This window comes from Urocitellus parryii, chromosome 7 (assembly GCF_045843805.1).
Source record: "Urocitellus parryii isolate mUroPar1 chromosome 7, mUroPar1.hap1, whole genome shotgun sequence".
Classification (NCBI taxonomy): Eukaryota; Metazoa; Chordata; class Mammalia; order Rodentia; family Sciuridae; genus Urocitellus; species Urocitellus parryii.
The window spans coordinates 181,951,405-181,977,233 of NC_135537.1; the positions used below are offsets into that span (position 1 = coordinate 181,951,405).

Here is a 25,829-nt window from a genome sequence, read left to right on the forward strand (position 1 = left end):
TGCAGGGCATTTAAATTTTGATGCAGAATTATCAACCAAAGAATGGAGAAACAATTGGGAAAAACATGTTGCATCTCTTCTTCTACCTGAACTGGAGGTAAGGGGCAAGTGGTGACCAATCCTTAGCTCTGTCCAGGAGGGTCCCATTTATCTGAGCACTGTTGGCCCACTGTCCTCTGGAGGACCATCAGAGGCCTTACCTCGAGTCACTTCTCCTGCTGTCCCCAGGTGTCCCTCCTGTACTGGTCATAAGTCAGGCCAAGGATTATCAGGAGTTCTCAGAGGGCAGGCAGCAGCTTGCTCTCCACTGCTTTTTACAGCAGGTTGTGAAAGTAAGAGGCCGAGACCCTCCAGAAATGCACGGGCACTCTGGATTCATGAGTGCTCCGCTGAGAACATCAGAGCCGACTATCCACAGCAGGACAGGGAAGTCAGGAAGGGAAGGGTGGTGAAATACAGGCCCTAGAGTCCTGCTCTGTAGGACAAGGAACCCCTGAATCACAGTGAAAGAGAGCAAAAGTGAGCGTCTGGGGTGCAGAGGCAGACTCCTGCGGAGCCACTGTGGCGTCCGCTCGGCTTTCTGGGTCAGTGCCCCACTTGCAGAATGCTGTGTCATTTCTTTACCCAGCATCTAGACAAGACCCTGCTGACTGTGAGCACGCTCATCAGCCAGGATGAACGTGTCAGCTCCAACCCCGTGGCCAAAATCATATATGGTGACCCAGCGAACTTCCTGCCCCGACTGCCCCAGAAAAATGTGGTTCATTGCTCAAAGATTTGGAGCTGCAGGAAGAAGATCACAGTCGAGTACCTCCAGCATGTTGTGGAGCAGAAGAACGGCAAGGAGATGGTGCCCATGCTCTGGCAGTTCCTGCAGAAGGTGTGTCCACCTCACAGTCTGCCTCCTTTACCTGCTAGGCTTCTCCTGAGGACCAGGAGGCTGTGACTGGGTTCAGAGTCATCATCATTCCTAGAGGCAGAACCCTAACCTTCCCATCAGCACTGTGATTCTGAATGCAAGGCCTGTAGCGTGAGTCTCAGGGAGAGCACAGAGGTCTAAAGACACATCTGCTGAAGTCACAGGTGGAATATGCACAAGTGGGCTTAGTGGTGCTCTGTAAGGAACTTAAAGACCAGGAGGGACCACCCTGGTCACTCAGCTCTGACACCTTGTCTCCATCCCCAGAAGTTGAGCAGATGGTCACCAGCAAGTGCCTGCTCAACCAGGGGCCTCCCTGTGCCCTGCAGGCAGGAGGCCGTGTGTTGCATGATGTAGTTATACTGCCAGGCTCAGAAGTGGTCCCCAGCTTTCACCCACTTGAGCTCTCCTGGGCCACAGCAGATGTTCTCACCTCCTCCCTTATGGACCGTCATTACCATAGCTGACAGGGAGCAGAATGATTTGGAAAGGTCTGGTGCTCACACTAGGAAGGACTTGGTGCTAGTGTTGTGATCTCTTATCAAGACACAGTTTCATTTCACTGAGGATGCTGGATCCTGGCTCTTCAGAACAAAACCCAGCGACCACTGCCTGGGGTCTTGGTGTTTCCTTCCAGCAGCCTCACACTCAACTGTGGGCCTAGGAGGCAAAATTCTTTTTATTTTTCCCTAATTATTTACTTTTATTAATTAATTAGTTGTACACATTAATGGAATTGTGATATTTCCATGTATGCATATAGCATGTGCTGATCTCGCCTGTGTCTGGCTTGTTTCACTTAACAACAGAACGTCCTCTAGTTCTATCCATTTTGCTGAAAATGACAGGACTTCATTCTTCTTACAGCTGAATTATTTTCAGCTATTATGTATAAACCACATCTTCTTTATCCATTCATCTGCGATGGGCTTCAGGGAGATTCCATGTCTTAGCTATTGTGAATGGTGTCACGTAAACATAGTGTGTAGTACCTCTTTGATGGGCTGACTTCCTTTGGAGTGGGCTGTCTGGATCACATGGTAAACCTTTTTTTAGTTTAAGAAACCTCCATACTGTTCTCCATTATGAGGTACTAATTTACATTGCCACCAGGAGTATATTAGAGTTCTTTTTTCTCTTTATCTTTGCGTACATTTGTTATTTTATGTTTTGGGGCTCATTTATTTTGGCGGGTTGGGGAATAGTGGTGACTGAACCAGGACCTTGGGCATGCTAGGCAAGCAACGCTCTACTACTGAGCTACAGCCCCATCCCCAGCCCTCCACACTTTTTAGTTGTAGATGGACACAATATTTTTAGTTGTAGATGAACACAATATTTATTTATTTTTCTGTGGTGCTGAGGATCAAACCCAGTGCCTCACATATGTGAGGCAAGTGCTCACTAACTGAGCTACAGCCCCAGCCCTTGTTTTTTTTAAAGACAGAGTCTCGCTTAGTTGCCCAGACTGGACTAGAACTTGCTGAGGCTAGCCTCAAACTTGTGATCCTCCTGCCTTAGCCTCCAGAGTAGCTGGGATCACAGGTGTGTGCCACCACATCTATCTTCTTTTTATAAGAGCGATTCTAATGGTGGTGGGATGGCATCTCATTGTAGTTTTGATTTGCATTCCCTGATGGCTATTGATATTTGAACATTTTTTCATATATTTGTTAACCACTTTTATTTTTTCTTTTGAGAAGTGTCTATTCAGATCATCTGCTCATCTTAAAATGTATTACTTTGATTTTTTTTTTTCAGTTATATATTCTGGGTATTTACCTGCTGTCAGGTGAATAGTTGGCAGCTATTTCTCACATTCTATAGGCTGTCTCTGTTCCTTTGGGTGTTTTCTTTGGTGTGAGACTTTAACTTTGATGTAATCATCTTGCTCTTACTTTCTGTGGTTTGGGGGTTCTATCCAGAAAGCCATCACCTGTGCCAATGTCTTGGAATGTTCCCTCTATTTTTCTGCTGGTAGCTTCAGAGGTCAGGTCTTACATCTGGGTCTTTGGTCATCTAGAGTTGATTCCTGTGCAAACTGAGAGACGGGGCCCAGCTCAGTCCTCATAGCAGCTCTTCGTTGGAGGAGTGCGGGGACTTGGTCCTGTCATCCTACATCCCTGAGTGCAGGGCATGTTTACCGTATCAAAGGCCCTCTCTCCGTACTTGGCCCTTTTCCCATTTGCAGGGTGTGATTGTATAAAACAATCCACTGACCAGATTAAACCACTCAAAGTCTCCAGCCTGCCCCAAGTCTACAAGCCCCATGTCGTTTCTCAGTTACATAGTGGAAGTGTTACTGAGCCATCTTCCCTTCTCCAGGAGGCAGAACTGAGACTGGTGAAATTCTTGCCTGAGATTTTGGCCCTGCAAAGGGATCTGGTGAAACAATTCCAGAATGTTCCAGAAGATGAATACAGTACCATCAGGAGTTTTATTAGCAGTCACAGTTCAGGTATGACTGCTGTCTACTCCAACAAGATAAGGAACACCCATGTTTGGTGGTGCAAAAGGATCATTCAGGTTGGGGCAGAAGGGTGGGGCCTAGGTCCTAAGCTAGAGTGTGAGGTAAAAAGGATGCCAAATCCCAGAGACATACTGAGAGCTGCTGCTGTGGCTAGAAACATCACACACACACACACACCCCTTCTCACACAACCTCAAACGTGAAATGCAGGTGTGCTGCTGATTGTGGGTAGGTGCAGGGTCAGGTTCTCGGGAGCACGCCTTGTGGTCTGACCCTGGCCAGGGCACTGTTTCCAATGGGGACCTTACCAAGTGTCTTGCTCAATAGATGGGCTGAGGCAGCTGTTTCACAACAGGATCACCATCTTCCTGTCCACGTGGAATGCACTGAGGCGATCACTGGAGACCAACGGTAAGTGTCCTCCTCCACCTGGTTCTGCCAGCACCCTGCTGTATGCCTGGCAATGCAACCTGTGGACAGAGGTGCTGAGCTACGTGAACCAGCCTCTAACCTAACCCTCAGTCCTCTGGAATCTATAAATATGGGATCAGAAAGGACTTGAGACCACTGAAAACTTAACAGTCAGGGTCCAGCTTTATGGAGGCAGCTGCCCACACTGCCTTCCTCCTACCCTACCTCCAGTCTGTGACCCAAATGCCTAAAGCAGAATCCCTCTGCTTAGAAATGACCCTGTCTTTTAAAGGTGAAATCAAGTTACCCAAAGAGTACTGCAGCTCCGATTTGGATTTGGACACAGATTTTGAGGTCGTCCTGCCCCGGCGTCAGGGCCTGGGTCTCTGCTCAACTGCGTTAGTCAGCTACTTGATTAACCTACACAATGAAATCATCCACACAGTGGAGAAGTTCTCCAGGGAAAACAACAGGTACTGTGCATCCCACCACCCCTGCCACCAAGCCTGGTTGCAGACTCCAGCCAGCAATAGCTCCCGTCCCCAGTCCCCCTCAGCTTTCCTCCACAAAGCCCAGTGTTTGCACATGGTTTTCACTTGCTCACACTATGAGGGCAGGAGCAGGAGCACATGCCCCATACCTGCCCCAGACACCAAGGGACATCTTCTGTTCCCCAGCTATTCCGTGGATGCCTCTGAGGTCACTGACCTGCATGTCGTCAGCTACGAAGTAGAGCGGGACCTGATTCCACTGATTCTCTCCAACTGCCAATACCAAGTGGAACAAGGCGGGAAGACCTCTCAGGAGTTCGACCTGGAGAAGATCCAGCAGCAGATTAGCAGCCGCTTCCTCCAGGGCAAGCCCCTGCTGACCCTCAAGGTAGGCTGGGCGCTCTGCAATGATTGGCTTGTCAGGCATGAACAGTCCTTGTGGGTTTCAGGGAGAACAGACGGAGGGGACACCTAAGGTCTCCTCTGCGTCATCTCCCCCACTGGTGGTCTGCGGTCCCTGTACTTTCTCTGGGCTGGGAGGTGTCCCCAGCTCTCTTCCACATCCCCATCTGCACATGTCCCCAGGGCAGCCTCAAGTCTCAGTGGACTGGGTGTCCACCACACTTAATGGCACCACCCAGAAGACCTGTCATTGCTGCCGTCCCTTCAGTTCACATGCAGCCCGTGCCCGGGAACCACCACCATGCCTTCCCCACGCCCTTGTCCTGTAACTGCCACTGCCGTGGCTTCAGTTCAGAGCACTCTGCCTTCAGTCCACCTGCCCAGTGCTCCCTGCAGCACCATGCTATGCGGACAGTGCTACATGGGCTCTACCGTATTCCCTGGCTGGCACAGAAAGCCCTGTCACCTGGCCCCAGACCAACCTTCGAGCTGTCTCCACCCCCTGCCTCACTTGCTGCTTCAAACCCGTGACCTGCCTCTTGACTCCCTGAACATGGTAGCACTTCCACACTGTCCCTGTCTATGGCCGCACTCATCCTTTCAGGTCCAGTCGGGTGTCATACTCAGCTTATTTATTCCCTCATTGCCCGCAATCAGGCTGTCAGTTGTTGGAGTCCAAAGCCATTTTTAATTCATCCTGACAGTGGCTGCCTTGTGCATAGTCTCTGCTCAGTGTTGCTGGAGAGCTCACCAATGTGCACATTCCCATTCCCATTCCTGCTCCTCCAACACTTTTGGGCTCTTGTGGTCCTCAGACACACTGGTCTACAGGGCAATATCTGCATGGCCGCTGTAGCCAGCCTGGACTTCTTACACTACTGTGTCCAAAGAGTGTGGCTTAAACAGAGCATTAGGAGGCAGCAAAGCTACATGCCTCGCCCAGGAATATACTGTCTGCCTTGGTCCTTCCTCTGAGTCACTGCTGAAGAATACATCTGCCATCACATGGAAGCCTCCACTATGAATTTAATTTCCAAAAGCTGTTTTTCTTTCTCACCTCAGGGGATACCCACGCTGGTGTACAGACATGACTGGAACTTCGAACATCTCTTCATGGGCATCAAGAACAAAATGGCACAGGTGGTCATGATGAGCCCTCACCTGCAGGGTGGTTCCATCCACATACATAAGGACAGTCTGGTCCCATCCTGGTGTCCACTGTGAGCACCAGGCTCTCTGGCTCCCAAAGGACCCCAGGGGCTCCAGAAGAGAGGCAAGCCGGTGGCAAGCAGATCATAATACTTTCTGACGCCTTGGGGGTTGTTGTCTTGATGATGTCCTGACCAGGGTGCCACAGATGGAGAACTCAATTTCTCCTGCTCCTTAGGTTCTGCTGTCAACAGATGGAGAGGCTATTGAGCCTCTCCACGTCCTCACGGGGCCTTTGGAGGATTCAGTTAGCTCAGGCCTGTTCCTACGCACAGTCTGTACACTGGCACACTGGGCAAGCACAGGGATCAGCTCTTACCACAAGTGCTGGACAGTTGGCCTGCCTGTGCCGGCAGCTCAGAGTTAGGCTCTTACCAAGTAGGAGAAGCAATAGCCTGACCCAAGCCTGTCCTGCTTTTGGTTTCAGAGCCCCCTCCCCAGCTCGGCCATAGGTGCCATCAGTGGACAACTGCAGTCCTACAGCGATGCCTGTGAAGCCCTGTCTGTTGTAGAGATCACTCTGGGCTTTCTAGGCACAGCTGGTGGGGATCCAAATATGCATCTGAACTCGTACGTCCAAGATATCCTTCGGATGGGTGATCAAACGACTCCAGTTTTAGAGGTGGGTCCTGTGTGCCTTTCAAGGAGAATCAGCATCGCCTCGCCTTAGTTTCCTGCGAGAATGCCACCACGCAGGGAGCACCCATGTAGACACCCCTGGAAAGGAGTGGTCAGGAACCCCCACCCCCAGTCAGTCTACAGAGTAGTGATGCCAGGAGAGGCAGGGATGCTCAGTGCTGGCCACCTACTTAGAGCAGGATGCACAGGGGACTAAGGACATTGGCTGCCTGCTCACTGTGTGATGCTGAGACATGAGTTGCTACAGGAAGGGGAGACTCTTAGATATTTGGAAGACGAGACAGGTAGAGGTGGCCTCATGACAGGAAATGGGCAAAACAGGGAGAAATGCCCTGGGTAGCACCAAGGGAGTCTGCGTGCCTTCACCTCCTACTCAAGACTCTCTTCCTCTTCCAGGCCTTAAGCAGGGGTCAGTTAAAACACGCTATTGCCCTCTGGCAGTTCCTCTCTGCTCATAAGTCGGAACAGCTGCTGCGACTGAAGAAAGTGAGTCTGCCCTGCCTCTGCCTAGATGAAGGGAGCCACACCCTCGTCCCAGGCTCTGATGTTGTGCTTGTTCACCTTCTTTAGGATCCTTTCCGGGAAATCAGTCCTGTGTTCAAAGCCGACCTCAGCCCAGAAAGTGCTAAGCTCCTCAGCACCTTCCTGAATCACACAGACCTGGATGTTTTCCTCCTGGAGCTCCATGAAATGATGGTGTTGAAACTAAGGAAAACCCAGACCCGGGACAGCTTCAACCCCGAGTGGAGGTACGGTGTGCACCCTGCCAGCCAGCAGGTGTGCAGAACGCCTGCCCCTCCCATTGACGCGATGGTAGTTCTGTCTTACATGGGACCCTCGGTCTACTGTTCTCCATCACAAGAGCAACTAGGGGCTGGCTTCTTTGGTTTTAATCTTTTGGGGACTTTAAAAAAATAACTAAAAAATCATTTATTCTTATTATAACAAGTATACTTAACTATGTCAAAGAGATGCATTTTAGATCAGGAAGAAAAAGCCACAACAATGTATGAAGTCTAAAAATACCCCAAATTATCTAAAATCTTACATTTTTGTCAATCTAATGGCCAAAAAATGATATCTTGCTTTCATTTGTGTTTCCCTACCTACTTGTGTGGCTGGCACATTTTAAAATTTATCACCATTTTTTAATTATTGTCTGAATCATCTCTTGGTAGCTTTTGGTTACTGGGCAGGGCAGTTGATCTCTTTTTTATCATTTGGTACCAGGGATTAAATCCATGGGCACTTAACCACTGCGCTGCATCCCCAGCTTTTTATTTTTCATATTGAGACAGGGCCTCTATTGCTGAGGCTAGCATCAAATCTATAATCCTCCTGCCTCAATCTAACCAACTGCTAGGATTACAGGCATATGCCACCACACCTGACCAGCTTATCTCTCTTTTTTTTGAGGTGCATCATTTTGATGACATCCTAAAGTTCAGAGTAACGGGCCAGAGGGGCCTTTGGGCTCAGCAGCTGTGAAGAAGGAGGGGTCCCAAGTATACCCTAAGGCAGGACACTGCAAAAAGGCACTCATGAGGGGGGCTTCAAGCCCCTCTGATACTTCATATAAAATCGGGGTGGGGAGGCCCCAAGAGTAAGGGAGGCAAAGAGACCATCCCTCCTGGCCCATGAGTAAAAGAGACAAGGAGTGGGGGGTTGGGTGCTGGGAGCAGGAAACTTGCTAAGTCAGTGGCCTGCCCCCACCCCCACACACACACCCCACCACACTTTCCAGCCCCTCTCTAAAATATGCAGTGGGGCCCTGAGGAGGGGGAGCCCTCATGTTCAAACCCCCAATTCTCCCACCTAGCTGGTACGAAGTTGATAATTGCCACTCTGGGTGATATAATAAATCCAGGGCAGGGCCTGATAGCCGCTTTTCTCAATGATCTTCATGTAATGGACCTTGATGAGTTTCTTTCTTAATGGTTTGTAAAAGCTCTTTGTATAGAACAGATTAATCTTTGATCCACACATCGTCTAGTCTAGAAGTCAAAGCTGATGGAGGAATTTTTCATCAAGCCTTGTGGGGCTGGGTTCAGTGGTACATGCCCATAATCCCGCGGCTTGGGAGGATCAGGAAGATCATGAGTTCACAGCCAGCCTCAGCAACTTTGTAAAGCCCTAAGCCAGAGACCTTGTCTCTAAATAAGATATAAAAAAGGGTTGGGGATGTGGCTCAGATGGTAACACACCCCTGGGTGCAATCCCCAGTATGAAAAAGACAACAGAAAAGGCCATCATGGAGACACTCTCTGGAGGCCCTCCTTATCGCATCCTGGGGTGCTAAAGCAGCCTCACACTTTCTCCTGCTACCTTTATAGTTCTGTCTCGCACGTCTGTTTCGTTAGTTCACTTTTAATGTGTGGTGTGAGGCAGCCATTTCACTTGACTAGTTTTCTAGATGGATAGTCAGGCTACCCTGGCCATGTGTGCCCTCAGGCCATATGGCACATGCCTGTGTACAACAGAGCTCCCCTTCTAGAGAATCTGCCATGGGAGGGAATGCATGCCTTTTCTGAATGGCAAAGCCCCATTTCTGATGCAGCCAGACAGGCCCGTCAGGGGAGTGCCTGAAGTGGCCCAGCTGGACATCCTTGAGGAAGCTACGCCTTGGACTCCAGGTCCAGCTCAGGAACCTGACAGCTGGCTGACTTTAAGCTGTCCCTCAGGGTTTCTGGTCTTAGTTAGCACTTCAGACCTGTCAATGCCTGGAAAGAGTGGCAGCTGGTGGGCTCCTGAAGCTCTAAACACTCTCTTTTTTCCTGACTTTGCAGCCTGAGGGACACTCTGGTGAGTTACATAGAAACTAAAGACAGTGACGTTCTTCCAGAAGTGGAATCCCAGTTCCCAGAAGAGATCCTGCTGTCTAGCTGCGTGTCTGTGTGGAAAGCAGCAGCTGCACGGAAACAGGACCGGCAAGCAAGATAGGACTGTCCACTCTGTTTCTGAATACACTGCAGACATGGCTCCCCCCCCTCTGGGGGCACCTGGGAGGAAAGTGTTGGCACAGCACTGAAGTCAAGGCCAGCACGTAGTGTGCCAGCTTACAGCTTTTTTAAAGCCAAGCCATTTCTGGAACAACTGCAGATTCCAGAATTCTTGTCTTATATATGAATACTGTTCAGTAAGTGGTGAGGATGGCAATTATTTGGAAATGGAAATCACCTGCCACCCTGTGCATTTGAAGAACAGAAATGAAGGGGCACACCAGCAGAGACCTGTGTCGGGCCTGCAGCCTCTTCCTCCCACTGCCACACAGGCAGAACACAGGCATGTTGGTCTTTTTTCTTCTCTATTCTATTCTGCACACATAGAAGAGAATCTGTTTTTCTTTTCTCTTCCAGTCCCTGAAATTCTGCACACTGTGCCCATATTTCTTGGGTTCTAAGATGTGAAAAAAGCACCACATTCATCTTCTAACACAAGGAAAGCCAGGGTGTCCACACTTGCCTTAAGACCACATGAACAAACACCAACCAGACTGTGAGTCACTGCCAGATTCCAAAAGGTCAGAGCCAACAAATCTGTGACGAGCATGGGATTCAGGACATTGCTAGGGTTTCGGTTTCCCCATGAATAAAATGGAGTCTACTGTCAGTCAGAGCTCCTTCTGGTTTTTGTATCTTGAGCTTATAAATGAAGTTCATCAGAGGCAGCTCCTGGTGATGCCATGGGGAGGTTTTGGCTGTGGGTGTTGTACTATGTAAGCATGCAGTCTTGGTGCCAGGTCAGCTTCCCCGAGTATGTGAATTCCCAGTCCTTTCTTTGGGTCTCCACCGCACCATTAAAACTGAGCCTCAGAGAGAGTACAAAACCAGTTCCGTTTCTGAAAAAGGGAAAATACTTGCCCTGATCTTGTGCTGCCTTTTTCATTTTAAGTTTTGTCTCCTTTTGAAACCTCTGGATGAATTCCTGTTCCTCACAGCTCAGGGCCCATTTGCAGCGGGATCAGGATACCAGCCATCCACACCTTGGAGGCCCTGTCTTTCATGTACATTCCAGATAAGTTAGGGATCCAATCAGGCCTATACTTTTGAGCTACAGAAATGCAAGAGGGGTGAAGGGCACACAGCTCAGTAGTGCTTGCCCCACGTTCACAAGGCACCTCCCTGTGCACACCTGCAAAGGCAGGCATAGAAGCAACTGCAGTTCCTCTCCATGAATGAGCCCCCATCGTCTGCAGAAGGAAGTGCAGTGACGGACCTTGGGGTAGTAGCTGCTTTCACAGAACATGTGCTTGCATTTAGTGAGCTGTGAACATTCCACTTTCCCTCCCACCACATCCCTGCCTAGCAGAACCAGAGCACTTGGCCTTGGGTGCCTGGGGGTCAGGGTGTAGTTTGCCAGGGCCAGCAGGTTCTCACTGCCACACCTTCACAGATAGAATCAGGTGTCAAGTCCTTGATGTGAAGACCCTTTTTCTCCCTTTGACCTGGGCATTTTTTTCTGTTATGTTTTATTTTAGATGCTATGCTTTCAAAGCCTTAACTGTCATATCTAGTATGATTTATACAAAAATACACTGGAGCAGAGGCAAAAGTAAATTTCATTATACTTGTAATGCTTTTTTAATAAATTTGATTTCTGTTGCTAAAGGATCCCTCTCCTTGTGGGCCACGCTACTGTGTACAGCATGTAGGCTGTGGGAATGGTTGTGGGTTTTTGTGGAAATGTCCTTGCGGAAGTATTTATGAAGCAGTCAGTTCAGAACAGAAGGCCACTCTAGAATGTGAGATAGTAAACTTCCTCTGGACAGAATAACAGCAGAACAGCATGTCCACAGTAGAAAAACCATAAGCCTCATCCGGGGAGTGGAGGGTGTCCTCTGCTTAAAGGGACTTAACTGAAAACAGCAGAGCTCCAGCTACCAACTGCACCTTGATGTGCTGCCAGAATGGGTCTGCAGAATGCTCAGTGGGACAGGAGAAACCCTGAGGCCTGGAGCTGGGTTCCAGTGGTTCGAGCAACAACTGGCACATGTTCTGCAGTTTTCTGACCCCTTCAAATTGATAAAGCCTATGCTCAAGCATTCAGAATCCCAGGTCCAGCTGGAAAAAAAAGGCACAAGTGCTTTCTCCTGAGTGAAAATACTAGCAAAACTCACACCTTCCCCGTAGGGACAAGAGCCTGCTTCCTTTTCAGCTGGTGGAAATGTTTTAGAGAGCCAATTGGGGAGGGCCCTGCACGTGTAGGCTGCCCCCACTGCTCTTGAGGTTGCTCCTGCTTGGGGGCTCCCTAGCCTTTCCCTTCACGTGGACCCACCAAGGTCAGTATACCTTCCTGATCACTACCTGTATCCCAAGGCACAATGGAGCCTCAGCCCAGAGCACAGCCACCTCCTCAGAACCCTAAATCTAAGCAACCAGGCTGACGCATCACAGCCCAAATGGACATGAGTGTGGGTCTTGGCTCTCCTGTTTGCTCGCTCAATGACCATGGAAAAGCCATTTGGTCTCTTTCAGCCTCCATTTTTTGACGTGCAAAATGCCTCCCAGTTCTGTAGTGAGAACTGGAGACCTGGCATGGGGTGGGTGCTCAAGAAATGGGACACCCCCACTCCCCCAGGCGGGAACTTGCCCACTTTCAGGGCCTGGTCAGTTGTTGGCGCTACAGGAAGTCTTTCCCACACCTGAAACTAATTAGTCTAGCAGTGTTCTGTATCGTCCTCTTGAAATCTACATTCACACTACATGACTTAGGCACACACTTTTCTAAGTTCTCATAGAATATGAGGCACGGGTTAAACTGCTACGCTTCCGCCTCACTGGCTGCCGTTCCGTGCCTCAGGACCTTTACACCGCTGTTCCCTCCGCTGGCCTGCGCTCTCCACTCACCCTTCAGGTCCCTCCCAAACACCCTTCCCAACCACCAGGTCCAGGCCAGCGCCCGGGGTTTCCGGGTCACTCCGCAGTCACACGCCGCCGCCGCCGCGCCATCTATTCACCCAGCTTCCTGCCCCTGGGAAGCCCCTCGAGGTGTGCCGCCCCCGCACCTCGCACAGCGCCAGGCACTGGAGCACCGAGGACGCGTTCCTCCCACCCAGGACGGGCCGGCCCACGTGGAACCGGACTGCAGCGCGCCTGCCGCGCTCGGCGCTCCCTCGTTTCCCTGCGCTGGAAACGGTGCTGCGACCCGCGCGGCGCCGCCGAAGAGCGCGACCCAGGCCGACTCCAGCAGCGGCGGCCCCTCGAGCCAGCGCACGCGGCGCGCCGGAAGTGACGTCGCCGGAAGCGCCGGGCCGAGCCATGGCCCAGGAGGTCGCGGGGCGGCCGCCGGAGGAGACGCTGTCGCTGTGGAAACGGTTAGCGGTGGCGCGCCGCGGCCGGGGCGGGGGCTGCGCGGCGCTCGCGGGCCCTGCGGCCTCGGGACCCGGCGGCGGGACGGCGGGGACGGCGGGGCCCGCGCCCGGCCGGGCTGACCCCTCTTCCTCCCAGGGAGCAGGACCGGCTGAAGGCTCTCCTGGTGGACCGCGACACGGAGGCGTGGCAGCGGGACCCCGCCTTCTCGGGTCTGCAGAGGGTCGGCGGCGTGGACGTGTCCTTCGTGAAAGGGGACAGTGTCAGCGCTTGTGCCTCCCTGGTGGTGCTCAGCTTCCCCGAGCTCGAGGTAACCTGGAGGGACCGCGGGCCGAAGGCGGGAGCGGACTGGTGGCCTTTGCTCTGTCCTTTTCTCCTCCTCGGCGGTGTGGGGTGAGCCAGGCCCTGGCACAGGCCAGGACAGCCCTACCCCCCAGCCCGCTGTCGTAGGATTCCAGTGACAGGCGAGAGGCATTGGAGGGGTAGCACAAAGAGAGAGGCTGAGGGCTTTCTGTGGCCGGTAGGGACCGCCCGTGGTCTGGACCTCCGAGCCTGGCCGGCTTCAGTGACCGGCAGCACACACCCAGAGCTGCCCAAGCAGCTGTCCCTTCCTGGACTCCCCTTCCCCTCACATCCTGTGGGATGTCAGCTCGCATTTTCAGCTTCTTCAATCTTGCTGGGATCTGGCCCCTTGCCTGCCTCCCCTTGGCCCCTACCCGGTCTGTGCTGCCATCTCTGCTCCTGTAGGTTTCTGAGCCGAATTGTCATGGGCTCCCCACCCCAAGACTTGCCCCTTGGTGCCTAAGTGATTTCCTTTAAAAATAAGAAATTAAAAAGATAAAGTCTATCATTGTCACCATGAGTTCTCTTAACAGCACTTCAGTGTCCTTCCTGGGGCCTCAAGATAAATCAAGTTCACGCTTGATAGTGGCTTGAAGCCCTTTGTGATCTTTTCTCTGCTTGATATGACCCTGTAGGCTGGGCTCCCACCACTATTATCCTTCCCACTCCCCACTCCACACCACAACCTCTCAGGACAGCTTTGCTCCCTCGCAGGCTGTGCCACCTGGCCTTTCCAGGCACACTTCCTCTCCTGGCATAGTCTTCACCTAGCCAGCTTCCACTTCCCTATTAGGACCCAAAGAGCCCCTGACCCCACAAGTCCAGGAGTGGCCCCGGCACCCTTGTCTTAGTCCATTTGGGCTGCTATAGCACAATACCTCAGACTGGGTGCCTTATAAACAAAGATTTATTTCTCTCAGTTCTGGAGGCTGCAAGTCCAAGAGTCCTACTACACACACATTCTCTAGAACCTTCTACCTCCCCCACCCCCATTTTTGTTATTGAATCCTCCAGATGTCTTAGTGATAGCTCCCAAGTTACAGTTTCTACTAAACACATCTAAGAGAACTGATTCCTCTGTGTTAGCCTGGAAGTCTGGGACTTGTCTCTTGGCCTTTTTATCAGTAACTCAGTAAGAAACTTACCTACAAATGACTCAAAGTGGGGTGGGTCCACTCTAATGGTAAACAAGAGAAACTGATTCTTAATGAACCCAAGCAGGATGGATGGCTGAAGCCTACAGATGACCTTCCACAGGGACACAAGGTGCATCCTGTGTCCCCATAGGATGATGGTGGCTGCTTAATTAGAATTTCTTCACACAAGTTCCAAAAACCAGATAGAGCCACAAGAAAGGAAAGCCCCTTTTTGTTTCCCAAGCCCATGATAAGATGAGCCTGTCAGAGATGTCACTGTGCCCCCTGGTGGGGAATGAAACCCACCAGGCTACAGAGTAACTCAGGCTGGGGAGACTCCGCCCTCAGGTGCTCTAGGCAGAGGCTGACCTACAGGCCCTGCGAGATTATAACCAGCAACCCTCTTCCCTGTGGGGCAGGGTCTTTTGGGTTTGAAACAGTCTCTTTGCCAGAGAAGCCTAAGAAAGAGAGTTAACTTTAAAAGCTCTCTGGGTTGTTCCCAGCCATTCAGGAAGCCCGGGTCCTCTGGGCCTTCTGTCCTCCTCACCTCCTGGCAGTGTGTGCAAGGTCTTCAGTCAGTTCTTCTGCTGAGCCCATGGCTCCACCCAGTGTGCACTCCCCTCCTCCCTCAGTGTCTCTAAGTTCTCCTGTCTCTGGAGACACCAGTTCTCTTAGATTTCCTAGCTCTGAGGGCATGCCCGCCTTTCTAGATGATTAGAGGTCTTTTCATAAAGCCAGTGTGGCAACCGTACTGTCCCAGTCTCTAGGAGACCTGGCTTTCCCATCCCTCCCAGTGTCCACAGGGTGTTGCCTTCCTGCTAGTGCCTTCCTGTGCCTTGTCTCTGAGCCTCCAGTGGCCCATGCACGTGGTGCAGTCAGTGTTGACTTACAAGGAGGCCCAGAAGGGCAAGGGGCACCTAGAGGTGAGGCTAGTCACCACCCTTAGAAGAGCTCCTGGGAAGAGGGGCCAGGGGTCCTCAAACTCACCAGGTCCCGAGTGAGCACTCAATCCCCACCACCATTTTCACCATTTTCAGGGAAGGTTATCTTGTCCCTTCCTTCAAACCTATTGTCTTGCATGTCCCACTCATAGGTGGGGCAGAGAAGGGAGTGGTGGGTGGGGCAGAGAGGGAAGGTTGGTTGTTGGCAGTTAACAGGGCAACAAGGCAGAGAAAATGAAGGGAGGAAGCAGGTGGCCTCAGGCCCTGCTGACCTGCATGCCTGGTGGCAGGTGGTGTATGAAGAGAGCCGAATGGTCAGCCTGACGGCCCCCTACGTGGCAGGCTTCCTGGCCTTCCGAGAGGTGCCCTTCCTGTTGGATTTGGTGCAGCGACTACAGGAGAAGGAGCCGGACCTCATGCCTCAGGCAAGTGACCCATCCCAGGGGCAGGAAAGCCGCCCCTCTGCTTCTGCCTGGGGGGGGGAAGGCCCCCTGCAAGCCACCACCACCACCACCATAACCAGAAAAGAAGATTTTCAAAACAGCTGGACCCCTGTGGCAGTTCCCCTTCCTGCAGCTCCAGGAACATCCCAACCTGAGGAGTGAGGGTCAGCTTAGCTGACTGTGACTCCCCTGTGGCTCTGTAGGTCCTTCTTGTGGATGGAAATGGGGTGCTTCACCACCGAGGTAATCCTGCTCCCAAAAGAGAAGGTCAGGGTGGGTGCTGGGAGAGACTGGGAGAGGGTACTTCCCACCCCACGGCAAGAGCATCTGCCAGCCAGGCACTGATGGCTGCTTTCTGGGCTTGTTTTCACCATCAGGACAGATCCCCACCCAGAGAAGAGCCCCACTTTCACCCCACCCTCACTGCTACCCTCCTCTTCCCCACAGTACCCTATGCAGGCCCCTCTCCAGGACCTTGGTCTAGTGCCAGCCTATCCCCTGTGAAAAGTCATGGGTCTGAGCTCAGGGCACCCCACCCTCACTACTGTCCCCAAGCTGGACAGTCAGGTCTCTGTCTAGAATCAGAGTGGCATTTCCTATAGATGAAGGGACCTTGGCCCAGGAGTGGCATTTCCTATAGATGAAGGGACCTTGGCCCAGGAGAGTGCTGAGGTTGATGGTCACCTGGCCCAAAGCCAAAGGGTAAATGCATGCTGACCTGGATGCTGGTGCTGGGACCAACTGGCTGCTCCAGGGCACGGCACAGGCCATGGGAAGATATGCAGAGGCCTCAGGGCAGCAGCAAAGGGAGAGGAGGAAGGAAGTTGCCAGAAAATGAAAGGAAGCAGAGGGTGAAGTGTTGTGAGCATGCTGATCAGGCTACTGGGCCTGCCAGGCAGGAGGCCTCCTCTGCCCCGACCTCACCCAGGACCTCGCAGCCGAGAGGGTCTTGGAGTCTGGTCCCTGAGTGCTCTACTGGTCTGCAGAGGGTGTGGTTCTGTTCATCCCTCACCCTGCACCCCTCTTCAGGCTGCGTGGCTTACTGCTGCCCAACCCCATTGCCCCAGTTCACCCTCCTCTGCCCCCTGCCAGGCTTTGGGGTGGCCTGCCACCTTGGCGTCCTCACAGAGCTGCCCTGCATTGGGGTGGCCAAGAAACTCCTGCAGGTGGATGGGCTGGAGAACAATGCCCCGCACAAGGAGAAGGTAAGGAGGCCTGGACAGCCTGGGCTCAGCCAGCAGGTGCTGGAGCAGCCCTGGGGTTGGGAAGGACAGGTCAGCTACCTCCCAGACACCTCTGTGTCCCTGGATCCTGGCCCAGAATAAAGCAGGTCTGGTGTTCTCTGGGTGCCTCCCAGCCTGTGGCTTGCAACCCCTGGGGCTCCTGGACTCCTCCCCCTTCTAGGACTGCCTCTTCTGTCTCCACCTCTGGGCTGCTGCCACACGCCTATGGGTTACTGTAGGTCATGTCCTCCAGTCACCCCCGTGCCTCCCAGTCACCTGTCCCCCAGGGTGCTCACCCAGCTCAGCCTCCAGGCCCTGCTCACGGTGCGCCCTGTGCTCTGGGCCACTGCTCCTGCCTGTGACTACATCCACACCCTTTCTCATCCCTGCATCTCCCTTCTCTGGCTCCACAGCCTGCAGTGAGGAGGTGACGTTAACATTTTGGCTTTCCCACTGGACACCGAATTCCAAGAGCAGAGACCCTATCTGTCCTTTCCTCCGGCTCAGGCACTGTGTGGAGCACTCGTTCCACAAACATCTGTGAAGTGGGTGGGGGTCCAGGTCCCACCCAGGCCAGTGCAACCCACTGTGGGCCCATCCTCTTCCCTGCAAAGGAAAGTGTGGAGGTGGCCTACACGGGCCCAAGTTCCTAGTAGGAAAGGAAGCAGGAGGAAGGTAGAAGCTCAGTCCTGGCCACAGCCTGCTGCCAGGGTGGCCCTGTGTGCCCTGGCCCCTCCTTTGCTTACCAGGGCGCTGTGGTCCCAGGTGAGCTGCTGCCCATCTCAAAGTCCCTGTTTTCAAGTCAGATGGGGTCCTTGGGCACACTGAGGGCTGTCTCAGCAAATGGCTTTGCTCGGGTACAGTATTCATCCAAGAAAGGGCCCTTCCCTGGCTGTGACTATGTTTTGTTTTGTTTTTTTTTTGGGGGGGGGCGTGTTTTGCTACTGGGGATTGAATTCAGGGACACTCGACCACTGAGCCACATCTCCAGCCCTGTTTTGTATTTTATTAGAGACAGGGTCTCACTGAGGTGCTTAGTGCCTTGCTGTTGCTGAGGCTGACTTTAAACTTATGATCCTCTTGCCCCAGCCTCCTGAGCCACTGGGATTATAGGCGTGCACCACTGCACCCAGCTCTGACTGGGTTTTAAACAGGAAGAGGCTTGCCTCAGCCCTTCACCAAGAAAAGAAATTTTTTGCAAGCTTTCTCCCCCTTTTCCAGATCCGGCTCCTGCAGGCTGGAGGAGATACATTTCCTCTGATGGGAGGCTCTGGAACTGTCCTGGGAATGGTGAGTGGCCCGGGCCTTGGCCCTGCTCTGGAGGTCAGGGCAGAGTGTGCACTCGCACACATGCCCCCCAGGCCCTTTGACGCCAGCACTTGCCCACCCTGCCCCGGGACAGGCAGTGGGAAGGAGCCTAGGGGATGGGAGTCCAAGAGCTCCCTGATGCCACCCAGGATCTCCTCAGCTCCTCTAGCCCCTGCGGCTGGCCTGGACCCAGGGGCACGTGTCCTCATAGCTCTCTGACCTCCCTTCCATGCTTAGGCCCTGAAGAGCCACAGTCACAGCACCAAGCCTCTCTACATCTCTGTGGGCCACAAGATAAGCCTGGAGGCCGCCGTGCGCCTGATCCAATGCTGCTGCAGGTTCCGGATCCCAGAGCCTGTGCGCCAGGTGGGGTCCAGCGCATGCCCGTCTACTTCTCACCACTTGTCAGCTCAGCTGGGGTCACACAGTAGTGGTTTGAGGACCAGATGGCCCTGGGCTGAGGGCAGGTCCATGGGCTCCTTGCTGAGGAGCCTAGTGTGGACTTATTGGGCCCTGGAAGCAGGAGGGTGGACAAGAGGATGCAGAGTTCCCAGGAATTCTTCCCAAGACCGCCTACCTATGCCTCAGAGGCCACTGTGCCCAACACTCAGCCTCTCCCTCACTTGAGCCTCCTGTCCCCAGGCACCAGGTTGTTTGGAGGATCAGTTGATGTCAGCTCTGATGTCAGAGTGCTCCACCAGTCCCAGTCAGGAGCCCAGAAGAAGCAGCCCTCGCTGGAGGCCCTTGCAGGAACATTGGGGGAGGGGCCGAGGAAGGCTTGTGCTAATCAGGAACTCCAGGGTGTGGCTACACCAGGTACCCAGCACCTGAACTGGTGCTCAGGGGTCAGGGTATCAGCACTGAGATGAGCCAGTTGGCTCAGCTGAGAAGGAATCAAATCTGCAGCTGAGCACAGGATGCCCACAGCTCACCTTCGCCTTCAATCATGAGGGGGGAACACCAGTCACATGCCAGTATGTGTTCCACAGAAGCCATAAGGAGAAGCTGTCCTCAGGAAGAGCATTTCTGGCTCAGGAATGGCATTTGCAAAGGCCCTGGGGCAGGAAGGAGTTTGATGTGCACAAGCAGCTCAGCCAGAACAGGGAGGGGTAAAGCAACCAGTAGCCAGTTGGTGTCTTGAGCTTTCAGATTGTAGACCTCATCTGCAGGGACTAGGCAACCAATGTGCAGGATGTTCAGATCTGCCATTTGGGGCAGCAGCTCCCTGTATGCTACCAGGCCTTTGGGGAGGAGCTGGGGCATGGTCTGCACCTGAGACCCTGCCTTCCACAGCCCAGCCCTGGAGATTCTGCTGGGTGGATGGAGGCAGCCACCCAGCAGAGGCCCCAGGCTTGCGGAGAGTGGACCTCATCCTGCCTTGGCCTGGTTGCAAGAGTGCAGGATGGCCTCCAGGTGGCAGCAGCAGCCTGCACACCACCATGGCTGTGCTCCTGGGGCCTTTGTGCCAAGAGGTGGCTTGTGGGCGTCCACTAGCAAGAGCCTTGCTCTCTCTCCATCCAGGTTGTCACTGGGGTCTTAGGCACATGGGCTGTCAAACCTGTGAGTGTCCCCAGCCCCAAGAGGCCTTTCCTCTTCCATCTTTCCTAGTGGCCTAATGAGAAAAAAATCCAGGAGATTCTATCAGAGGCCCTCAGCCCTAGACCTCTGGGTTGTGCTATCCCAGGCCTGCTGGGCAGGCCTCTGCCCTCTTCTCAGCTTACCACAGAGTGGCCCCCTCTTCTGACAGTTCGGGGGTCAGCCACCTGAAAAGGGCTTTGACTACCTAGGAATAGGATCATGTGCCTCTAGCTGGAGAAGAGCCCCCACCAAGTCTTGAACCCACACTTCAGAGAAGAGCCACCTGTCCCCAGAAGCCCATGGTCCCTGCGCCTGCTGGGACGGGTGAGGGTCCCAGACCTGCCATTTTCTTCCTGGGCCACTGGCCTCAGCACCCTCCAGAAGCTCCCGTGTGTGGGATGGGTGTGGTCTCCGTCTCCCTCCCTGGTCGTAGATGCTGGTGCACCGCCTGTGTCAGGTGCAGTCGCTCCTGCCACGCAGGGCTGCTGCCTACCTCTGCTGCCACCCACTGCCCACCCTGACCCACTTCCCCACTAACTGAAGCAGGACCATCTGGGGATTAGCTGCTGCCACCCATGAGTCACGTGGCCCCAAAGCTAAGCTAAACCCATCTGAGCCAGGATCAGGGGGGCTTCCTGAGGCCAGGGTCCCACTTGGGACTGAGCCCTGTTACATATCCCTCCCCACTAGGGTCTGTCCCAGTCTCCACCTAGGCCCCGCAGCTCCCTCTCACTCTGGTAACCTGGCTGAGCTTTCTAGAGACGGCAGGAGTTGGAAGGAGAGAGCTGAGTGGCGTATCCAGGGAAGCCAGGCAGAGCTGCTCCCGTGGGGACCCCAGGACCCTCCTCCCCTGGTTCAGGGCCTCAACACTGAGGCTCTTGGAATCCCTGTCACCCACACACCAGGGCCTGCTCGTCCTGATTCCCAGAAGGCTGGGCCTGAGGAGGACTCTCTGTGGGAGGTGTGGGGGCGTCCCTAGGCTGCTGGGCAGGAACGATGTATCCAGAGTCTGGCTCAGAATCAGCCAGCACCTCACCGAGCTCTGTCTCCTCCAGGCTGACATCCGCTCTCGAGAACACATTCGCAGGACTCTGGGACACCTCAGGCCATCTGAACCAGGGCACGCCAGGTGAGCACCAGGAAAGGCTCATGCTGCCCACAGGTGGGGGCTTGCAGTGGCCCAGCCTCTCCCTGCTTCAGTGTTGTGTCTTGGGACTGGCCAGGAACCCAGAAGAGATCCCAAAGGGGGAGGAGAGTGAGACAGACTCCTGGCTTGGAGGGGACTCTCTGGAAACATCTGGCCCAAGGCCTGTCCCAGCAGGGCTATCCCAGCTTCTTATGGCCCGCTTTACCTTCACGGGACCCTGGCCCGGTTTCCACAGAAATGGCATGGCCTCTGGAAGGCCTACACAGACAGCTACATCACAGGTACCCTGGCCCTCAGTTTCCACCTCTAGAGGCAGCACAGTAGTTCATGTGCCGAGGGTCGGAGTGCAGGCCTATCGTGAGCACTGTGGGCAGGTAGCAAAGCCTGACGGCAGTCTCACCAGAAGGCAAGTACTCAATCACGCTGTTAGGTAGAGGAAGGTGAGGCCCAGGGTGTTGATAAGCAGCAACGCAGGCATCCTGGGTGCTGGGCCTGCCTCTGGCACTCCTCCCTCCCCAAAGGAAGACTGTGAGGTGCCCAAGCCTGGCAGCACCGAGCACTCGGGAGCTGTGCCTCCTCTGTGCCTGTCTCCCCCCTGCCCTCGTTTCCTGGAGGCTGTTCCTAGGCCTTGCTAAGCTGCTTTGAGAACTGAGAGATGGGCTGCTGGACTGCTCAGTTCCACAGTCGGGGCTGGCCAGCCTGAGTGCCGTGGGCCTTCCAGGGGCCACTCAGGGTCTTCTGGGCTGGCTGTGGCATTTGATGATGGCCCTTTCTCCATGTCATTACCAGGAGTCAGAAGGCACATTGTCCAAAGGCATGCCCCAAAGGGGGTCCAGGAGAGCCTACAGACCCCTCAGGACCACAGCAGAGGCCCCAGGACAGACTTGGAGGCTCCCAGGAGCAGCAGAGCCGGGACTGGAGTGGAGGAGATGGGGTGCCATGAGCACTCGGGCTGCTGGCTTCCCACTCCCGCCTCAGGACAGTAGCTGTGGGGACCTCACCTAACCACAGGTATAGGCCCAGACCCTGGACACACGCCCTGGAACAGCCAGCTGATGGCCAAGCACAGCCCAGCTTGGTCAATGACAGCCCACTCTCTCCAGCACTGGCTGGTGGGTGTGGCCACAATACCCAAATAGGACAGACCTTCCCAGGGTCAGTCCCAAACCAGAAAGTGCCTGCGATTGTCCTCCTAGAGCACAGGGGGAGGATTTGGGTTCCCGTGCCCAGTGGCCCAGGCTGTGCCAGCACCCTGGCTCTCCTGCCCCGTCCACTCCTCTGAATACCCTCCAGCCATAGTGGGCCACAGAGGGGATCCACACTGGTGTGGCCATGTTTCAGCTCCCACAAGTGTCCTCACCCTGAATCGAAGCCAAGGGTGGGCACAGGCACCCAGGGTTTCAGAGGATTCCAAACAGGAAGCCAGTTGAGGCCCATGCCCACCTCTGGAGAGCCAGGATGCTCTTGCCATCCCCACCCAGAGGCATAGCCTCCAGCCCCGTCTCCACTGTGGGAAGGCAGCTCATTCCCAGACCCATCTGGCCACTTCCTCTCTTGGCATGGGCTTGGAGTGGCAACTGAGAGGAAGGGCGCAGTGGGTGGCACCTGCAGCCTGCCTCATCCTGGTCTTTCATGTGCCAGTTTGCTCCCAGAGTGGAGAGGACAGGGTGGAGGGCTGGCTGCCAGATCCCGTGGGTCCCTTTCCCTAGTTCCAGATCAGGTTGGAGGAAGGTGGCCAGCAATGGAGAAGAGGAGGCGGGGGGTCGTCCTTAAAGAAATGGAGGATGGTGGGACATCATGACCCTGAAACACCCCTGTCTATTCCCAAGCCATGTTACGCCCAGACCAGAATGTCCAGGTAAATGCCATCCTGAGGGACACTGACTCTCATACTTGGTACCTGGGCAGACTAGCGTTATCAGGAAGAGCTGCCTTCCTGCACACACACACCAGGCCTGCTGCTGCTTGGGATGCTGATCTGCAATGGAGCACTCTAATGATGTCACTGCTGCGGCCTGACTGGCAAACCCCCCTCCCTGGGTGACTGCCCTGGTGTTGGAGGCACCATGGAGATGACAAGTTCCTCTTGTCCAGCCAGCTACCATTGGACAAGGTGTGGAAAGGGATGGAAACACAGAAGGTTCACTGTGAGGGACAGGTACCGCCTGTCCAGCCTGCTGCCTTGGACCTTCCCCATGAGCAGCTTTCAATAGACTGATGTCACCAGGTGCAGTAGCACATACCTGTAATCCCAGTGGCTCCGGAGGCTGGGATGGGAGAATTGTGAGTTCAAAGTCAGCCTCAGCAAAAGTGTGGTGCTAAGCAAGTTAGTGAGACCGTGTCCCTAAAAAAAATATTAAATAGGGCTGGGGATGTGGCTCAATGGTAAAACACCCCTGGGTTAAATCCCTGGTACCAAAATAAAAATTAAAAAATACACTCGTGTCTTGCACACCATCTGTGGGTATTTCCTAGGTTCTCTAGGCAACCTGACCCAGTGCTCTTAGTACAGCTGGGCTGTGGGCCAAACAGGAGGGCAGCAGGGAAAGAGACTCAGGCACAGGCTGGGGGTGACAGGTTCCTGCTGAGCCCAAGGGACAGCCCATTACGTCCTATCAGGTGAAGTCAAGCTGCCAGGCCCCTAGGCACGCCAGCTCGCAGTGGGTGTTGAGGACCCCCCTGGGTGGGTCTACAGCAGCCTCTGATAGCTGAGCACCAGCTCCCACTTGGAATCTGTTTTCCTCATCAGGTTTGGGGCATTAGATGGCAGGTACGTACCAAGTCTCAGACACAGGACATCTCCAGCAAGTGAAGTGTGGATGAGTGCCAGGCTGGTCCCAGGAACAAGATGGTAGGTAGAGGGTGGCACCTGCCCACTGAGCACCTGTGCACAGGTCAGCCTCCTGGCCAGGACCCCTGTGTAGTCCTGTCCAGGGTGTGAGGATAACAGGGCCATAGTGGAAGCCCCCAGGGCTGTCCCCCTAAAATTTCATGTCACTGCCCTAAGCAGACCTGGGCTAGGCTCTCCAGGAGACACATGACTGCCACAGCCCTGCAGGCACTGCACACAAGGAAAGCCAGAAACGAGGTGTTCTCACCCAAGCCCAGGGAGAGGCACACCTTTGGGGGCCCCTTCCCACTGAGGATGGGAGAGGCTTGCCTGGCCCTTAGGGAGAGAGTGCACCTAAATCAGCAGTGGCGGGGGCGGAGCCAGGCAGGGAGCTAGGGGGACTCCAGGGGACCTGAGCAGGGGTGACTAGCTGCCAAAGACCCCAGCAGTGTCCAGATTCCTGTTTCCCCAGCATGCTCATAGGAAAGCTGCCACCTTATTCCACCCACCTGCTGAGGTAGAGGGCCTGAGCTGAGGCCTAGGACCCCTGCCAGGGTGCCCCAGGCCATCAGGGTCCCCAGGAGGCACAGCCCTGGCCGGCTGCCCACCACACCCCTGACAAGCACTCACCTTGTACCCCCTGGCCCTACCACCCACCCTCCCAGCTTCTTACAGATTTCTTTAAATTTATTTTTTTAGTTGTAGTTGGACACAACACCTTTATTTTACTTATTTATTTTTATGTGGTGCTGAGGATAGAACCCAGGGCCTCACACGTGCTAGGCGAGTGCTCTGCCACTGAGCCACAACCCCAGCCCTTCTTCCAGATTTTTCCCTCCCAGAGGTCCATCAGGAACCACGGTCAGAGAAATTGGAAGCACAAGGTTGAAGCTGAGGAATGGACTGCCTCACTGGTGCCTTGGGCACAGCACAGACGTCAGGAGGGAAGGATACCTGCCCCGCCTTCCCTGGGACTGGGAGGACCACAGGCAGAGGAACGTAAGGGTTGGCTCAGGCCTGGCGGGTGGTGATTCCAGTGAGGAAGGCTGTTTTTGGAGAAGCTGGGTCCACAGAGGCCAGAGGTAATGGCTGTCTAGCCAGCAGGCCACAGGTAGGGACAGTGGGGCAGACCCCTCTCATGAGGCTGCAAGAGTAGCGCTCAAGGGCACAAAAAGAAGCAGCAGGGTGCAGGCTCAGTTGGGGCTGGGGCCTGGGGCTGGGCCTGTGGCTGGGGCCGGGGCTGGGTGGGCAGCCAGACACCATGCCTGAGCAGAGGGCGGGTGGGGGCTAAGTGCAGTGGCGTCTGGGCTCCTTCCCGCAGAGCCTTAAAAATAGGCCGCAGTGATGTCCATCTCAGCAGACCACAGCTCTTCAGTGCTAAGAATATTTTTGAACCTCTTAATAATTGAAGTCAGATCCAAATAGACTTTCCAGTTCACCTGCGGGCCTCTGTGCCCCTTCCCCGCCCCCCAAACTGCCTAAGGACTGGAAAGGGGTGGCTTCCAGCAGTGGGTTGGCCTGGCTGCTGGGTCTCACCCAGGACCCCTCAGGACTCTCCTCTGACCTCAGGAACTGTGGGCACAGCCAGGGCTGGAATGACCAGTAGGATCTGTCCAAGGCCAGCCCCAGTCCACCCGCACCAGACACTGGGCCCCTTGGTCCCTTCTTCAACATCTCACTAGAGCCATGGGCCCCAGGGCCAGCTCAGGCTGCAGGGGCACCAATCTACCCCTTAGATCCCAGCAACTGTGCACACGCCCAGAAGAGAGCTGACGGGCTTTGCCTGGAGCTCTGTGTCTGGTGGGGACAGCTGTGTGCAGGTTCCAATGCAGGCTCCTGCCCTGCATGCTGCTTGTTTGGAGAGCACGAGGGGCCGGCTGCTCCTTCCCCTCCAGGCGCAGTGCCCCAGCTGCAGACACCCCTCTCCTACCCAAGGCAGCCTGGTCTTGGGTCCCTCAGAGGTGAGGAACTGGGGTGCCACCAAGGGCCTGCGTGAGGTGGGTCTCTCCAGCCTGGCCCACCTACCCCAGCA

The 25,829-nt window shown here is 54.5% G+C and overlaps 2 protein-coding genes across 6 annotated transcripts in view; both read left to right on the top strand.

The window, feature by feature from the left end:
• Rnf213 (ring finger protein 213) overlaps window positions 1-11,080 on the top strand; it is an 87,654-nt gene extending 76,574 nt beyond the window's left edge. The window contains exons 56-66 of the mRNA XM_077800526.1: window positions 6-97; window positions 629-880; window positions 3,245-3,377; window positions 3,717-3,800; window positions 4,093-4,273; window positions 4,478-4,679; window positions 5,756-5,833; window positions 6,330-6,524; window positions 6,938-7,027; window positions 7,112-7,290; window positions 9,328-11,080. Coding sequence (XP_077656652.1) covers window positions 6-97; window positions 629-880; window positions 3,245-3,377; window positions 3,717-3,800; window positions 4,093-4,273; window positions 4,478-4,679; window positions 5,756-5,833; window positions 6,330-6,524; window positions 6,938-7,027; window positions 7,112-7,290; window positions 9,328-9,481 — 1,640 coding nt within the window. The 3' untranslated portion in view covers window positions 9,482-11,080. The remainder of the gene's footprint in view (window positions 1-5; window positions 98-628; window positions 881-3,244; window positions 3,378-3,716; window positions 3,801-4,092; window positions 4,274-4,477; window positions 4,680-5,755; window positions 5,834-6,329; window positions 6,525-6,937; window positions 7,028-7,111; window positions 7,291-9,327) is intronic.
• A 1,704-nt stretch (window positions 11,081-12,784) lies between these two features.
• Endov (endonuclease V) lies at window positions 12,785-24,488 on the top strand. Of its 5 annotated transcripts, XM_026408448.2 has the most exons (9): window positions 12,785-12,854; window positions 12,988-13,159; window positions 15,559-15,693; window positions 15,915-15,954; window positions 16,804-16,916; window positions 18,156-18,224; window positions 18,480-18,608; window positions 20,876-20,949; window positions 21,757-23,316. In XM_026408448.2, exons 1-9 carry the CDS (start codon window positions 12,799-12,801, stop codon window positions 21,908-21,910), a joined length of 942 nt encoding a protein of 313 aa, XP_026264233.2. In that variant the 5' UTR covers window positions 12,785-12,798; the 3' UTR covers window positions 21,911-23,316. The 5 variants fall into 5 exon arrangements, 2 of the variants coding, with proteins under 2 accessions (XP_026264233.2, XP_077656654.1); XR_013343899.1 differs by lacking the exons at window positions 12,785-12,854; window positions 12,988-13,159; window positions 15,559-15,693 and adding an exon at window positions 23,717-24,488 and having other exon boundaries at window positions 15,830-16,916; window positions 21,757-23,080; XR_003302553.2 differs by lacking the exons at window positions 12,785-12,854; window positions 12,988-13,159; window positions 15,559-15,693 and having other exon boundaries at window positions 15,830-16,916; window positions 21,757-21,978; window positions 22,876-23,316.
• The last annotated feature ends 1,341 nt before the right edge of the window (window positions 24,489-25,829 follow it).

Coding starts and splice junctions, on each gene's coding strand:
- Endov (XM_026408448.2), top strand. CDS start 12,799: ATGGCCCAGGAGGTCGCGGGGCGGCCGCCGGAGGAGACGCTGTCGCTG. Junction 15,694..15,914: donor AGCCGGACCTCATGCCTCAG/GCAAGTGACCCA, acceptor GTGGCTCTGTAG/GTCCTTCTTGTGGATGGAAA. Junction 15,955..16,803: donor TGGGGTGCTTCACCACCGAG/GTAATCCTGCTC, acceptor GCCCCCTGCCAG/GCTTTGGGGTGGCCTGCCAC.